At 35.5% G+C, this 16344-nt stretch overlaps 1 protein-coding gene across 1 annotated transcript in view; it reads left to right on the plus strand.

Moving 5' to 3' along the window:
• Positions 1–2535: 2535 nt before the first annotated feature.
• LOC148939778 (uncharacterized) overlaps positions 2536–16344 on the plus strand; it is a 402528-nt gene continuing 388719 nt past the window's right edge. The window contains exon 1 of the mRNA XM_089106449.1: positions 2536–2817. Coding sequence (XP_088962575.1) covers positions 2536–2817 — 282 coding nt within the window. The remainder of the gene's footprint in view (positions 2818–16344) is intronic.

Below are 16344 nucleotides of genomic sequence, written 5' to 3' on the forward strand. Positions count from 1 at the left end.
GTGTTGGAACTTGGAGTTGGACTAACGAACTGAAAGGTTCCTTGGCGTTTGTTTTTTGTAAATTTTGTGTAAATAAAATTATACTCCTGAAAAAAAAAAAAATAAATAAAACTATGAAGCAAGGCCAAAGGCCTTATAATTTTTATTCTGCCTTAGCCCAAAACGTGAATGACAACCCAAACCACATCATTTTGTTGGAAAACACCTCCATTGAAGGTTTCTTTTCTGAAAGGTAGTCCAAATTTTTCAGAAAGGTAGTCCAAGATATGTACTACTACTACTAACAACTCACCGCAGTACTCACGCCCCTCCTCCATCCCAAACTATCCAAAGCCTCCCTATTTCCACCCTCCCAGAAAGCTCCCATTTCCTTTAAATCATTCTTTACAGCATCCTCCCACCCCAGACGAGGACCACCTGCTTTCCGTTTAGCCCTAGACAGTTTGCCAAAAAGGACAATCTTCGGCAATCTGTCATCCTTCACCTGCAGAACCTTCCCTAACCAACTCAACCTTTCTTTTATTATAGTCCAAGATATAAATATATATTTATATACTCTGAAAAATAGCCCTTAATAGAGATACCGGAGAATTTTATTTGAGCCCCATTTTTAATTAACTTATTAATTCGGGTTGTTCTACATTACATTATAATATTTCACAATCTAGTAAAATGTTAGATGATGACCTGGTAGGTGACTAGCTTTAAAAAATTAATTAAATGAACTCGGATTTAGCTTCTTGAATTCCCATTCATTGTTGGACTTTTTATTCACCTACCCTTTCGCCGTTAAATTGAGCGGGTCTTGCTTTTATTTTAGTGACATTATTTTTTTATAGGTTGTATTCATTTATTTTAGCGGTTCTTATTACGGTGGTTATTTACTTTTGCACTGAGGACGGTCGAGCAGAGGTCATAGCCGAAATGTTTGCATTATTATTTATTTCTTTATTATTATGTTTATTATTATTTATTTTAATATTATTATTTTTATTAAGCATTTATTATTTATTTTATTTATATATTATTTTATTAATTTTAACTATTATTATTTTTAATAACCTGACTGCAAATATCCTCGGGTTTTCTTCTTTTCGAGTTTTTGGTCATATCATTTTTTTTTTTTTTTTGTTTAGCACCCATCATCAAAATGGCATAACTGTATATAGTGGTTTTCTGTCATTGAAATTTCATTCCCAGTTTTCCTTTTGGTACTTTTCTGTTAAATGGAACGCCCTCAAGAAGTGAAGTTAGGTTAATCCTAACGAAATATGCCAAAACATGATGATAATATTATACTTTATTAACAAAATTATGGAAACTACAACGAAAAATAATGGAAATTAGGTCGCTCTGAACCAAGGCCGTATCCAGGGGGGGGGGGGGGGGTTACCCAGTTTGACCCCCCCCCCGAAATTTTTGACCGAGTCGAAAATAAGTAGAAGATTAGTAAAACCTAGGTAAAAATCAGTAAAATTAGTCGAAAACTGAGTCAAAAATTAGTAATCCCCCCCCCCGAAAAAGTCAAAAATTAGTAAAAACCCACCCCGAAAAAAAATACTGGATCCGCCCTTGCTCTGAACGCATTATATTAAATACCTAACCTAACCACCTCTATATATTAAATATTTAAAAATATACATAGGCCTACGTCGTTATTTTCTCACTCACAATCACAGTTTATATAATTATCCAGAATGATCTTTCCCTATCTCAACCATTATAAAAACCCGGACCGAGGTGCGAGTGCTCCAGAGAACGTTTTTGCAGATATAACCATAAGCGGCATTTGATCTTTTCATGGGTAGACAAAGAATAATCACCTACGGAACAAGTACTGACAAAACCACTTGGCCGGCTCAACCAATAAGTGCAGAAATAAGTGGGAGGAGCTTTTTGTTCGCACCGAGAATGAAGAGCCAGAAACCATCTGCGGTAAACTTACTGGTATATTATATAAACTGTGCTCACAATAAGCAAATCATAACCGATCCAGATGGGAAACCGGTTTTTGTCAAATTTTACACAGCATAATCCTTGAGTGCGTTCCGTTTAACAGACAAGTACCTTTCTTTTTTAAGATATATAAGATTTTATAAGTCGCCATTTATCCAAATCTAGCAATTGAATTTCACTGCCCTTGGTACTACAAGTAATTACGTCGTCTCTAAAAATCTTTTTTTTGAATTGCTGTATCTAATTGCAGCAGTGTATATTTCCCACAAGCTTAAACAAAAGCATATCATCTCACTATAATTTGTACATACCACATAAAAAAAGAACCTTTCGTTTCAGCGGTTAAACTTAACTTATCTCATGGGATTCCTTCTCACATACTGTATTGAGTGACAAATACAAAATTTACCATTATTCAACTAAATTTGGCATTTAAAAATGATATAGTTTGCCATCCGGTACGACCAAAAGGTTATTTACACCACCTGTTACCTCTCACATACTGTTTTTACACTAGATGCGTAAGTAGTTACAAAGTGGTCGATGGTATGTTAAGCATATAATTTTTAAGTGATAATAATGAGTAAGTTTAAGATAGGCGAAAAGTCTAAATCAGTGAGTTATTTGAGGAGATCTTTGACTCCTGAACCGCATATATTTTCTGAGCTGTTATTTGAAAATTATAAAGGAAGCGGAGATTGCCAGAAAGAGCCATTTAAGAGGATACTTACTAGGAGATTGAGCTTAATCCTTCCAGATTTTAAGCCAAATTTTGTAAAAGATCAAAATAAAAGTCAGCCGAAAAAGCGAGTAAGGAAAGTCATTGCCAGCGTTCAGCTCCCCGATGGCACTTTCAGAAAGGTAAAAATGGAAACTAACTCCTTTTAAATAGTCAAATATAAAATCTTGAAATGCACTATTTTGTAATTATGTTGTGAAATGGCCATATTTGGCTCTAAATAATTTGTATTTCTGTGAATATTCGTCAGGCAGGGGATTACGTAATGAGGGATCTTCGGGGCCCAGCTTTACTGGAAATCTTAATTTCCCCAAACTTCTGACCACTTCTTATTCAAATTATCCTATGAAATTGTTTTTCATGGCCCTCTTACGAAAATGGCCCTATACTTGCCTGACGCTAAGAAAAGAAAAACGGGCCGACAGTTTTTACGGCAGTAAGTGGAAGAAGGGTCTGTAAGTGCAGTTCAAGTGCAGGGTAAGTGCAGTGTAAGTGCAGGGTCTGTAAGTGCAAATCAGCTCTAGAAAATATTTTGACTGGAGGCAGGCAAGGAGAGTCTATTTTGAATAATTTAGGCATCCCTCCACAGTTCCATCTTTAATCTACTTCTGCAAATTCTACTACTAGCGACTCACTGTAGCAGTGAGCCGCCTGAGGACAGCACAGCTGCTCATGGTCCTCCTCCACACTAATCTATTCAAAGCTCTATGCTTTATCTCCTCCCACGCTGTTCCAGTTTCCTTTAAATCCTTTCTCGTGACATCTTCCAGCCTCATTCGGGGGGGGGGGGGGTGACCTACTTTTCCTTAGACCCCAGGTGAATGATCAATTTTTCTCAATCTGTCATAAACCAACAAATATAAAAATATATAAAAAAACAAACAAACGAGTATGTGGCCAGTGGAGAGAAAAGAAAAACAACATAGACAAAAAGCTGGTTATATTTCACATTTCTAAAAACAAGGCTTAGTCAGAACTAAATATACAAAAAAAAAAACAAGATAAAACTAAAAAAAAAAAAAAACACCACAAAAAAAAAACAAAAATGTACAAACGGCGCAAACTAATCCACGTAGGGAAAAGATGCTAATATATAGATAATTAAGTGTGGACACCAGAGTAACTGAGGAAAAAAAAACTGTGAATTACTTTAATTATTCAGTTGCGAAATAATCCTTTTGTTAGCTATTACTGAAGCAAATCGTTTTGGTCTAACAGGTAAAATAGTCCCCTGGTGATTATTTAAAATCTTTACTCCCTTATTGACAATTGATTCACTCTTTAGAAGGTTATCATAAATTGGGTCAATATTTAAATTACCCGTGTCCCTATTTATGGAAAGGTTAGCAAACATATGTTTTTTAATTTCTATGGCTTCCCTGGCCCATTGGGTGTACCCCTTATCATTAGAAATAGCCAAGGCTTCATCAAATTTTACAAAATGGTCTGGTTGAAGCCAAATATGCTCTGCTAAAGCTGAAACGAAAGTTTCTGGAGGCTTGCTTAATTGTAGGGTTTTTTCTATTGAATTACGGTGTTCAATAAACCTTTCAACAAATTGTTGGTGAGTCCTACCAATATAGAACTTCCCACAAGAACACGGAATTTTATACACCCCACTTACTAAATTTCCCCGAGTTAAATCCTTACCAGAACTAAAAAAACTACCCATTGGCCTCAGCGATTGGAAACATGTATCAATACCAAATTTACGTAAAACCCGTGAAAGTTTCTCACCCAAAACAGGTACATATGGTAATGAAATGAAGCTTTTTGATACAACTAAATCTAAAGACTGAGAAACCTCAATAACCCTACTATTATGTTTGGCCCGTATATTTTCAATTATTTTATAAATTAACTTAATAGGATAACTATTACAAAATAAAATATCAATCATGTATAACAATTCTAAATCCAGAAAGTCATTTTAAGAGATTTTAAAGGCCCTATACACTAGTGAAATTACAACCTCTCTTTTCAGAGAAATAGGGTGTCAAGACTGACAATTCAAATACCTATCAGTGTGCGTAGGTTTTCTGTAAATCGAGAAAAGTAAATGGAAATCCCTTTAATTAATAAAATATCCAGAAAAGGTAATTTATTATTATCCTCAAATTCAACTGTAAATTTAATATTATTATCAAAACTATTTAAATGCTTACAAAAAAGGTCTAAGGAGTCCAACCCATGTTTCCAAACGCAGACCACATCATCCATGAACCTACCCCAGAAACAAGGGGAGATTCTAAAACTGTTTATAGCGGAGGTTTCAATGGCATCTATGAATAGATTTGCCAATAAAGAAGAAAGAGAAGCCCCCATAGGTAACCCAAAAATTTGTCTATAAAACTCCCTCGAAAACCAAAATAAAAAGAAAATTCATTTACCAGCATAATTAGTTTCATAATGACATCAATATCCAAACTGGCTAACGTCACATCCTGTATTAAATCAAAGTGTTTTTCTAATTTACTTTTTAAAATATCCTCGCACCTTTTAAATCACAATTTGAATACATGGACACAACATCAAAACTGCAAAGAATTGAACTCTCCTCCAACGTGAAATTGCGCAATTTTGACCTACTTTTCCTTAGACCCCAGGTGAATGATCAATTTTTCTCAATCTGTCATCCTTCGCCAGCAGAACATGGCCTTAATATTTTAAACCCTCTTTAACTTTAGCGCTAGAAAGTGGTGTCGGGTCACCTTTTTGCACATTTTACTGTATGATACGCATTGGCATCTTATAGCCTAATCTAGTGCTCCTAAAAGTTGAATTGCCTAATAACCATTTCACGAAGTTAAATCCAAATCAAGTTCTTTTCAGGTCCACTTTAACACCCTAAATCACACCATTTAGTAATTGTATGTTCTTAGCTCGCCAGATTAAGTATAGAATTATTGTTATTAGGCAGAGCAGGAAAGGGGGTCTGTGAATGTAACCTATGAAATCTGCGCTCGGCGATTGGAAGCGGGTGTAGCAATGTATAGTAAAAGACATAGCCCCCAGCCCAGCTCCATAATTGATTAAATCCGATTAAGGCTGAACGGGCTATTGCCTCTGTACGATCGGCCATGAATGAGGATGGTAATTTCAAATCTGTATTGAAATCGGGAGTATATACTGGTAGTGACTTCATGTTCTCGTACACCCCCCCCCCCCAACCTGATAATGTCCAACATAGGATTTTTAATGATTTCAAGCGTTGTAATCATTAATTCAGCTCCCGTGCTGTCAAAATACTTCTTAACTCTCAGACTCAAATTAACCTGCCCAAACTACCAGGTTCTTCCGAAGCTAATCTAGGCCTACTTTATTCAGGCTGGGTTTGACTTTAGATAATTTTGAGTTGCGGAATGAATGTTTTAAAATATATGCTTTTAATCGAAAATGACTAAAAATATGCTCTATCACTTGCCGTTTTTGAGATGTCTGAACATGAACCAACAAAATCCAACGAAAGTGGATTAAAAAAAATGTTTTTGTCGATATCTTATAAGCCTGACGAGATATAATTTTAATTTTTAGAGAGTCAAAAAACATTATTTGCTTGCTGGTTGTGAAAATGGGAATACCAGAAAAATCTAAAGAACGAATGGTATTAAGTTGAAACTTCTAAGGTATGAGATGATGAAGAGTGATTAGAGGCCAACCAGCCCCCCCCCCCCGCTCCTTCCCCCTTTTCAGTTGTTCTTCTGCTCAAAATTGATGGCAATTTTGGAATTGCAATTTTGTTCAAACTAACCAGAAGATCTAATAGTTATATTTCCAAGGATACCATGCCCCCCTAGCCCCTTAGCAAGGATTGGTAATTATGAAATTTGCCCATTTGCAGGACTTGTTGTTATGAATAGGTGAAATATTTGATTCTGGGCGTATGCGAAAAGGCTAAGGGAATTAAGGTGAAACTTTGGGGATTAAAAAATATGTTTTTTCTATGTCTTGAAAACCTGAGGAGAAATTCTTAAACTTGAAAATAAAATCATAATCCCTTATAATCTTAAGGAAGGCACATGTTAATTATGTGGATCACACTGAAGAATTTCGCTCTGTAAAATCTTACGAAAACCAGTTTGCTTCTCTGCAGTCGGTTATGATTTGCTTATTTTGAGTGAAAAAAAACTACGATGTAGATATATTTTAATTAAATCATTAGTATATAGAGGTGGTTAGGGGTTAGGTTAGGAGAGGTTAGGTATTTAATATAATGCGTTCTACGCGGACTTCTTTCCATAATTCTTTGCCATGGTTTCCAGAATTTTGTTTCTAAAGTATTATGTTTTCATCATATTTTGGTATATCATAGGCAGCGCAATAGCGCTGCCTAAGTAAAGAACGATGTTGGCACAATGTATTATTTATCTGTTTATTTCTTAAGACCAGGGCACTTCGTATCGAAGGAGTTATCGTAGAAACTTCAAAAAGGGCTCATTCGATTAGAAATTGAAAGGGTTTGTACCCTTTTTAATAATCGAAAGTGATTGGAAGGCAACTAACACCCCTTCCAGGCCCACCGTTTCTCCGAACACATCTCCGAACAATTTGGAGATAGCCATTTTGTTCAACGTAGTTGAAGGATCTGAAAATTATGTCTTTGAGGAGGACACTCCCCCCACAACCCTCAGGGCAAGGGTTGTAAGTTTTTTCCTGGGGGCATATAAGGTTTTTATAGAAAGCATTGTTGTAGAAACTTCAAAAAAGGCTCATTATATTTGAAATTGAAATGGCCAGTAACCTTTTTAATAGGCTAAAGTGATTGGAGGGCAACTAACCCCCCTCTCACGCCCACCATTTCTCCAAACACACCCAATCAAAATTTTTAGATAGCCATTTTGTTCAACGTAGGTGAAAGTTCTGGAAATTAGGTCTTTGAGGATGATATCCCCCTTCCCACAGCCCTCAGTGTTGCAAGCTATGCCTTGAGGTCATTTAAGGTTCTTATAGAAAGGATTGTCGCAGAAAGTTCAAAAAGGGCTCATTAGATCGGAAATTGAAAGGGCTAGTGCCCTTTTTAATAGTAGAAAGTGATTGGAGGGCAACTAACCCCTGTTTCACGCCCACCATTTCCCCAAATACATCCAATCAAAATTTTGAGACAGCCATTTTTTTCAACGTTGGTGAAAGTTCAAGAAGATAAGGTTTTTGAGGATGACGACCCCCCCCCCCCAGCCCTTACGATAAGTGTTTGAGGCTATTCCCTAGGCGTATATAATGTTTTTTATAGATATTATGGTCGTAGAATCTTCAAAAGGGGTTCATTTGATTGAAAATTCAAAGGGCTAGGGCATTTTTTAATAGTCGAAAGTGAATGGAGGGCAACTAACCCCCATGTAACGCCCACCATCTCCCTAAATACATCCAATAAAAATTCTAAGATAGCTATTTTGTTCAACGTAGTTGCAAGTTCTGGAAATTATTTCTTGGAGTATGACAACCCCCCACACCCCTCAGGGCCAGTACTGTAAGTTATGCCCTGGGGGCATATAAGGTTTTTATAGAAGGCGTTGTCGTTGAATCTTCACAAAGGGTTCATTCAATTGGAAATTGAAAGGGCTAGTGCCCTTTTTAATAGTCAAAATTGATTAGAGGGCAACTAACCCCCTCTCACGCCCACATTTTCCCCAAACACATCCAATCAAAATTTTGAGATAGCCATTTTGTTAAACGTACTTCTGGAAATTAGGTCTTTGAGGATGAAAACCCCCCACAGCCCTCAAGGTAAGGGTTATAATTTATGCCCTGGGGCATATAAGGTTTTTATAGAAAGGGTTGTCGTAGAACAATTCAAAAAGGGCTCATTCAACTGGAAAATGAAAGGGCTAGAACCCTTTTTAATAATACAAAGTGATTGGAGGGCAACTAACACCCCTCTCACGCCCACCATTTCCCCACACATCCAATCAAAATTTTGAGATAGTCATTTTTTTTCAACGTAGTTGAAAGTTATATAAATTAGGTCTTTTAGGATAACAGCCCCCCAAAGCCCTCTGGGTAAGGGTTGTAAGTTATGGCCTGGGAGCATACATGGTTTTTATAGAAAGCGTTGTTACAGAAACTTTAAAAGGAACTCGTTTGATTGGAAATTCAAACGGATAGTGTTCTTTCTAATAGTCGGAAGTGATTGAAGGGCAACTAACCCCCCTCTCACGCCTACCATTTCCCCTATCACATCCAATCAAAATTTTTAGTCATTAATTTTGATGTCAAAATTTTTAACAAAATTAGTCATTTTGTTCAACTTAGTTTAAAGTTCTGGAAATTAGGTCTTTGAGGATGACAACCCCCCCCCCCACAACCCTCAAGGCAAGGGTTTTAAGTCATTCCCTGGGGGCATATAAGGCTTTGATAGAAAGTGTTGTCCTAGAAACTTCAAAAAAGGCTAATTCTATTGGAAATTGAAAGGGCTAGTGCCTTTTTAATAGTCAAATGTAATCGGAGGGTAACTAACCCCTCTCTCACGCCCACATTTCCCCGAGCACGTTCGATCAAAATTTTGAAATAGTCATTTTGTTCAACGTAGTTTAAAGATCTGGAAATTAGGTCTATGAGGATGACAACCACCCACAAATCTCAGAACAAGGGTTGTAAGTCATGCCCTGGGGGCATATAAGGTTTTTATAGAAAGTGTTGTCCTAGAAACTTCTAAAAAGGTTCATTTGATTGGAAATTGAAACGGCTAGTGCTCTTTTTAATAGTCAGAAGTGATTGAAAGGCAACTAACCCCCCTCTCACGCCCGTCATTTCCCCAAAACACATTTTGATGTCAAAATTTTGAACAAAATTATTCATTTTGTTCAACGTAGTTTGAAGTTAGGAAATTAGTTAGGAAGTTTGAAGTTCGAAGTTAGGAAGTGACGTAGTGGAAATTAGGTCTTTGAGGATGACAACCCCCCCCCCCCCCCACACAAAACTTAGGGCAATGATTGTAAGTCATGCCCTGGTGGCATATAGGGTTTTTATAGAAAGTGTTGTCGTAGAAACTTCAAAAAAACCTCATTCGATTGGAAATTGAAAGGGCTAGCGCCCTTTTAATAGTCAAAAGTGATAGGAGGGTAACTAATCCCCTCTCACGCCCACCATTTCCCCGAGCACAATCAATCAAAATTCTGAGTTTTTTATAGAAAGCGTTGTCGTAGAAACTTCTAAAAAGGCTCATTTAATTGGGAATTGAGAGCGCTAGTGCCCTTATTAATAGTCAAAAGCAATCGGAGGGCGAATGCCCCCCCATGCCCATCATTTCCCCACATACTGCCGATCAATATTTTGATATAGCTATTTTTTTGAAAGTAGTTGGAGGGCCCAGAAATTATGTTTTTGAGTATTACAATCCTCCCACAGCCCTCGGGGCTAAGGTTGTAAGCTATGTCCTAGGAGCATATAATGTTTTTATAAAAATCGTTGTCGTAAAAACTTCAAGCTGGGCTCGTTCAATTGGAAATTGAGAGGGTTATTACCCTTTTCAATAGTCGAAAGCAATCGGAGAAAGAAGCCCCCCCCCAGGCGCATGATTTCCCCAAGCATTTCAAATCAACATTTTTATATGACCATTTTGTTCAACGTAGTTGAAAGGTCTAGAAAATATGTCTTTGAGGATGACAACTCTCCCCCGATAGCCCCCAGGACAAGGGTCGTAAGTTATTTCCTTGGGGAATATAAGGCTTTATAGAAATTTTTGTCTTAGAAGCTTGAAAAAAGGCTCACTCAATTAGAAATTGAGAGGACTAGTGCCTTTTTTTAGTCGGAAATGATCAAATTGCAAATTTTTTTCCATTTTGTAGCCATTTTGTTCAACGTATAAGTTCTGGAAATTATATCTTTGAGTATAACAAGTCCCCCCAGCCCTCAGGGCAAGTGTTATAAGTTATGCCCGAGAGACATGTAAGGTTCTTATAGAAAGCGTGGTCATATAAACTTCGGAGGGAGCTCATTGGATTGGTAATCAGAGGCTCTAGTGCTCTTTATAAGAGTCAAAGTGATCGGAGGGAGCTACATCCTACCCTCCCCCCAGACACACACATACACACGTCGTATTGTCCCGGAATTCATCTAATAGAAATTTCAAGATAGATATTCTATTAAAAAACAGTCTAAATATCATATAACAAGGCTTTTGGGGTTAAAACAAACCCCAGTGATAAGGGGCAAGGGCTGTAAGGTATGTCCAGGACGTATTTAAGGTTTTTCTGGAAGGGATGCATGTTTAACTTTAGAAGCGGCTCACTCTTTCTCCCTGAAAAAGACTATGTCAATATAAAACGAACAGAAATTAATTCAAAAAACTTTTTCCACAAAATAAGTTTAAAAAAAGAAAAATAAATTACTCCATTAAACCCAAAATGAACAAACAAAGAATCAAATAATCTGCCAAGCATACAACTACCACAAATCAATATCAATAAATAAATGAAACCCGAAACAGAAATTAAAATAAACAAAAGAGGCAAACTCAAAACGAGCAGAAATTAATATGAATAGGGTTCTAAACCCCAATGCTTTCTAAGAGCTGGAATATAATTTGTACTTTACTGAAAATATTCCTTTAAATGTTTTCACTTTTATAACTTTGAGAAATCAAAAATTAATTAAGATTTTAACGAATTAAACTGACAATGTGCTTTTTTTTCAGTAAATTCTTTTTGGTTATATACGTAATAATTTTTGTTCGTTTTAAGTTTAAATGTTGCTTCTCACTTTCAGCTGAAAAAACTTGTTTTTTTTATTTAATTGTCTCAAAGAGTAAACCGTCAGAGAAGGGGTAAAAATGATATATCAAAATAAATGCATCTGTATAATCGTTCATCGATCTTTGAAGACCCCCCTTGGATTGTCAGTCCGCAGCAATGGAAGGCAGAGGTAAGCCTAGTGTGCGACTATATAGGCATACATGGAGGTGAGGGTCTTTAAAATGTGAACTGAATCCGGGTAATGGGGAATTAGAAGGCTGGCAATAGAACTGGATTGATGCTGGCTTGAAAAAAAAAATGGCCGCATACGATAAAAGCCCATAAAGATAAAAAAATGGCAACACGATAGCAAATGAATATAAATGAATGAATGAAACCCGTCTCAATTTAGGAATAGAAGGATAAAAACGAAAGGAAAGATAAAAAGAAAATATGAAACACAACGAACATGACTAGAACTATACTCATCTAAGGTTTTAAGGCCGTCCATGGATGGTTATGGCCTCTACTCTTTGGTGGAACTTTCTAAGCACGCTTCTACAAATTGCTTTCTGTTTTTTTGCCTTTTTCTTAATACGAATTGCTTTTTCTTAATGGCTCCTCAAATTGAAACTTGGCGTACCCCAAGAATATCTTGTTACAGTTTTATTGTTATTACTGAGTAGCTGGTAGAACAGCAAAACGTAAAAACTATGAAGCAACGTTACGGCAAAAACGTCTTAGAACGCAGTCATCTATTTAAATACCACTTGAAAGAAACTTAAACTCCGCAAAGTCGGTGGAATTTCAAAGTGGAGTCAAAGTGGAGTTTCAAGTCAAAGTGGAGTCGGGGGAGTCGGTGGAATTTTTTTTTTTGATCGAAAGCAAATGTGGATATGGTGCTTTAAAAGGCTTTATTGTAAATTACATAAATATTTAGAGAGCTGAAAAACTGGCATTTTTGTTTTAAGTTAATCCAATTTAATCAATGATCATTTGTTTCTTTTACGACGTTTTTCTTAATTTTTAAAGGACGTTTTTTTTTTACTTCGAAATTAGGATGCAATAAAAACATTTTTAATATTTAAGGCTCCAGCATCTGTACGTTTTCTGCAAGCGAGAAAATATCAGAGGGGATTGTTAAAAATCGACAAAATAAAAAAGCAAAATTAAAAGAGTAAAAGTGAAAAATGGGTAATAATTTAGAAAGAATTATATGACTTTAACAATAGAATAATAATCTAAAAAAGGAAAGAACTGCTTTGTATATGGTAAGTTCAGTAATTATATGCCGTATTTAAACAAAGTCGTACCCTTAAATATATTGACCTAATTGACCTAATATTCGTGACAACATGCTTCACAATCAACCCTCGTATATGTCGCGGAGTTTTACTGATCGACAAACCTAGGTACACAAGCGACTTTGAGGGCATGCTCATATGTGACCCTATTTGGATCTCAGTGCCACACTTAAGTGCAACCCAATTCCAACGTACAATTTCCAAAAATTTTCAGAAGTCAAAATCCTGAAAAGATAGGATGGTCGTTTCTAAACTCAACTAGGAATACGTAAATGCCTTTAAAGTACTAAAGAGAGTGAAAATGATATTTGATGGTTTGTTTGTAAAAATGGAAATTTATTGATTAGCTCTTTTTTAGGTTCCCTTGGTTCTGAAACTTTTGTTGGGGTCTCATCATGGCCTGAAATTTAAAGCAGATCAATAAAAAAAAGGATATTTTATACTAAAAATCAATATAACAATATCTTTTTTAAAGTTTTATTTTCCTCTACAAGCCCCTCTGCCTTACCTCCCACAAGTTAAAACTTAGTGCAAAACTTCATCTTTATTTGATGTTTCTCTCCAATATTCCTAAAAGTATCAGTTGGGCTCCTCAAGCCATTAACTGAGACACTACAGATGCATCCTTTTGACAACCTGGGTGTAAAAAGTGTATTTTGAATCAGTCAAATATTTCCCTCTTCATTTCCTGCAAGTTTCAACTTAATATCCTTAGCCGTTCCTGAGATGTAGCAGATACGTCCTTTTGACAACCTAGATGTACGTAGTGACTTTTGATTTAGTTTAGTATTCCCTTCAACATTCCCCGAAAGAAAGCCACAACACTTCTCATTTATTTGACTTATTTTGAATGTTTTATTTGAAAATTATGACAGATTTTTAAGGCAATTTTATGCTGCAAACCGCGTAGATTCATATCCGACCAGTCATTGATTGGTTAAGTGGAAACGTGCGTAATTAGATATATATGAGTAATTAAGGAAAATTGATCATTTAATTTTTAAAGAAAAGGACCTTCATATGCAGTTATGTAATTTTTGCCACTAGCTGGAGCCGAACCTAACAAAAAAAAATATGAATGAAAAATCAGCAAGATAATCTAAAAATACACGATTTAACTAAACAACTTAAGAAGATGTATCTTTCCTTTGAAGATGTAATTATCAGTGGAAATCAACAGATTGTTCATCTTTGAATGTTTACGGGTGAAAAGCGCTGTAAAATTTAAATGTTAGTTTTGCTTAATTATTTTCACGGTTCAACGTGCAACACTGGCGAAAATACAATGCTGACCTTATAACCTCACAATTTTGAAGCAACCAAAATCGAATCATGGTCTAATGCCTGAGCTTCGGCCGACGATCCGTCGGTTTGTGGAACGGCCTCCCAGTTGAGGTAATCCCAGAAAATTTTTCTTTCAAGGCGTTCAAAAGAAGGTGTAAAAAAAACCTGAAAAATAATATGTGAGGTAATTACCAGAAATAGCGGCATATCATCACATGTGATGGGTCGTTAAGCCTATAAGAAAAAATATCGGCATGAGATGGGTCCAGGGGTGGGGCGAAAAAGGTTTTTTATTTTGACATTCTTGGTTCCTTATGGATAGGGTACAGTTAGGGGCACCTTCGACTGGGCTTCAAAGTACAAATTCCAGAACCTAAGAATGAATATTGTCATTAATCAATCCCACTCTAGGACTAAATTGTCAAACCTTTTTGGATTTCTGCACTCTCTATAAAATCTGGATGTTTGAATTCTGCACTGGAACAGCATTGCCAATGACTTGGTGTGCAATTAAAATATGTACGTTTTTTTTTATTATTTTTATTTTGTTTTTTTTTTTTTTTTTTTATATAATTAGAACTACTAAATAATGTAGTTATGCGGTATTAAATTTCGCTAGTAATCTTGCTATTGTAATCTCGCTATTAATCTCGCTCGTAAATTTCTATATATTTGAGCCTCTAAATTACCCCTTTTCTTACTTTCCTGAGTTTTAAGGTCTGTTTACTGAGAAATTTACTGATTTTTGGAAAAGTTAAGGAAAAAAGTGCCTTACTCAGCTTTAAACTATCACAATAAAATGTGAAATGTTTTGCATAAACTTTGTTGTTTAGCCTCTCAATCAAATATTGGTTAAAAACTATTAATTATTTATATTTTCAATTATTATGTATACAGAGTTAAATAATTATTATATATTATATTATGCATATTATAGATATAATTACTATATATAGTCAACTAAGATTTCTTTAAAACAATTTATAGATCATCTTTCAGATATCTATATAAAGGTAGAATTAGAATCGACTTTACCTACACGTAGCTAGGAAGACTCCCCCCCCTCCCCACCCTAAATGGTCCGAGTTCTCCCCCGCAGAAAAATTTAAAATAGTGGGATTCGGAATACGCTTAATTGTGTTATTTATTGTGTTATATTGTTGATTGCTCTCAGAGTTACCACCTTTTTGGCTTGCTTTGGGATTGGCGAAGGTGCAGTAAAAAAGTCCCACAATTGGAACTTCAAATCTCACAAATCTCAGATTATTAGACAGCCGTGATGTCTACGAAATTCACAAGAAATCTATTCAGGTCCCGTTTATTCCAAGCTTCGTAAGGCTGGCCCTAGTTAGCGGAATTGACAACCCTGTCGATAGTATCGTAACAACAAGTGTAGTTACCTGTACCGGAGGTTAAGAACGAATTGTCAGGTATTCATTAATTGACCCTATGTGTCCCTTATTTTTTAGGAATTTATTTAAGAAGCAAATTAATTATTATTAATTTATAATTTATAATATAAAGTTTTATTAATATAATTAATAGTAATATAATTATTAATTTATAAAATAATTAATAATTATTATAAAAATATAATTATTAATTGTAAAAATAATTAATAATATAAGTATTAATTTATAATATAAAGCAAATCAATAATTATTAATATTAATTAACTAAACGTGTTTTTACGCACCGATTGTCATTCCGATCGGTGGCCTGGGAAAATGGGTTTATTAATAAACATAAATCTTCATAGATTCTATTACTTGTGGTTTAAATTTCCAAATGGCTAAAGCTAACAAGCGCAGAGAAATAGAGAATTTACTTCTAAAAATGATGTGACTCAAAAATTTTCTGCTGTTTTTACTTTTCTTTAAAGAACCAATGGGGTTTTGTGCTCTTTTTACTTGCTCAAAATTCGATATAGCAATGACAAGTAAAAAAGAAGGGATTAGTTAGCTTCCCTTTCTGACATATGCTGTAGGAACAATTTGATTGGCTTAAAAAACACGTCACAAAAAGAAACCAATGGAGTTAAACCACACTTTTTAAAAGAGCAGTATAGGTAAATGACTGTTCTTTTTCTTTTAGGGGTGGCGGTTTATGTTGGTTTCAGGGATACATAGGGTTAAGAATTTAGTGAAGTCATAAACCCCGCCAACTTTTTTTTGTCGTAATAGTCTGTTTTGATTGTTAAACCAGATTTGAGCTTAAAACAAAGAAAGGCCTTTTGATATTTTTGGCTTATGCCAGGTTATCTCAGTTTCATATATATTTTAAGTTATGGTAAATACCGCAGCTGGAAACTATTTGTTTAGGAAACTAAGTCTAGAAACCATAAGACTTGCAGGCTGAAAACATGTTATTCAGGAGCATTGTCGGTTCTGGC

The sequence above is a fragment of the Artemia sp. Qi Xiang Cuo genome, chromosome 20, assembly GCF_049724085.1.
Source record: "Artemia sp. Qi Xiang Cuo chromosome 20, ASM4972408v1, whole genome shotgun sequence".
Lineage (NCBI taxonomy): Eukaryota > Metazoa > Arthropoda > Branchiopoda > Anostraca > Artemiidae > Artemia > Artemia sp. Qi Xiang Cuo.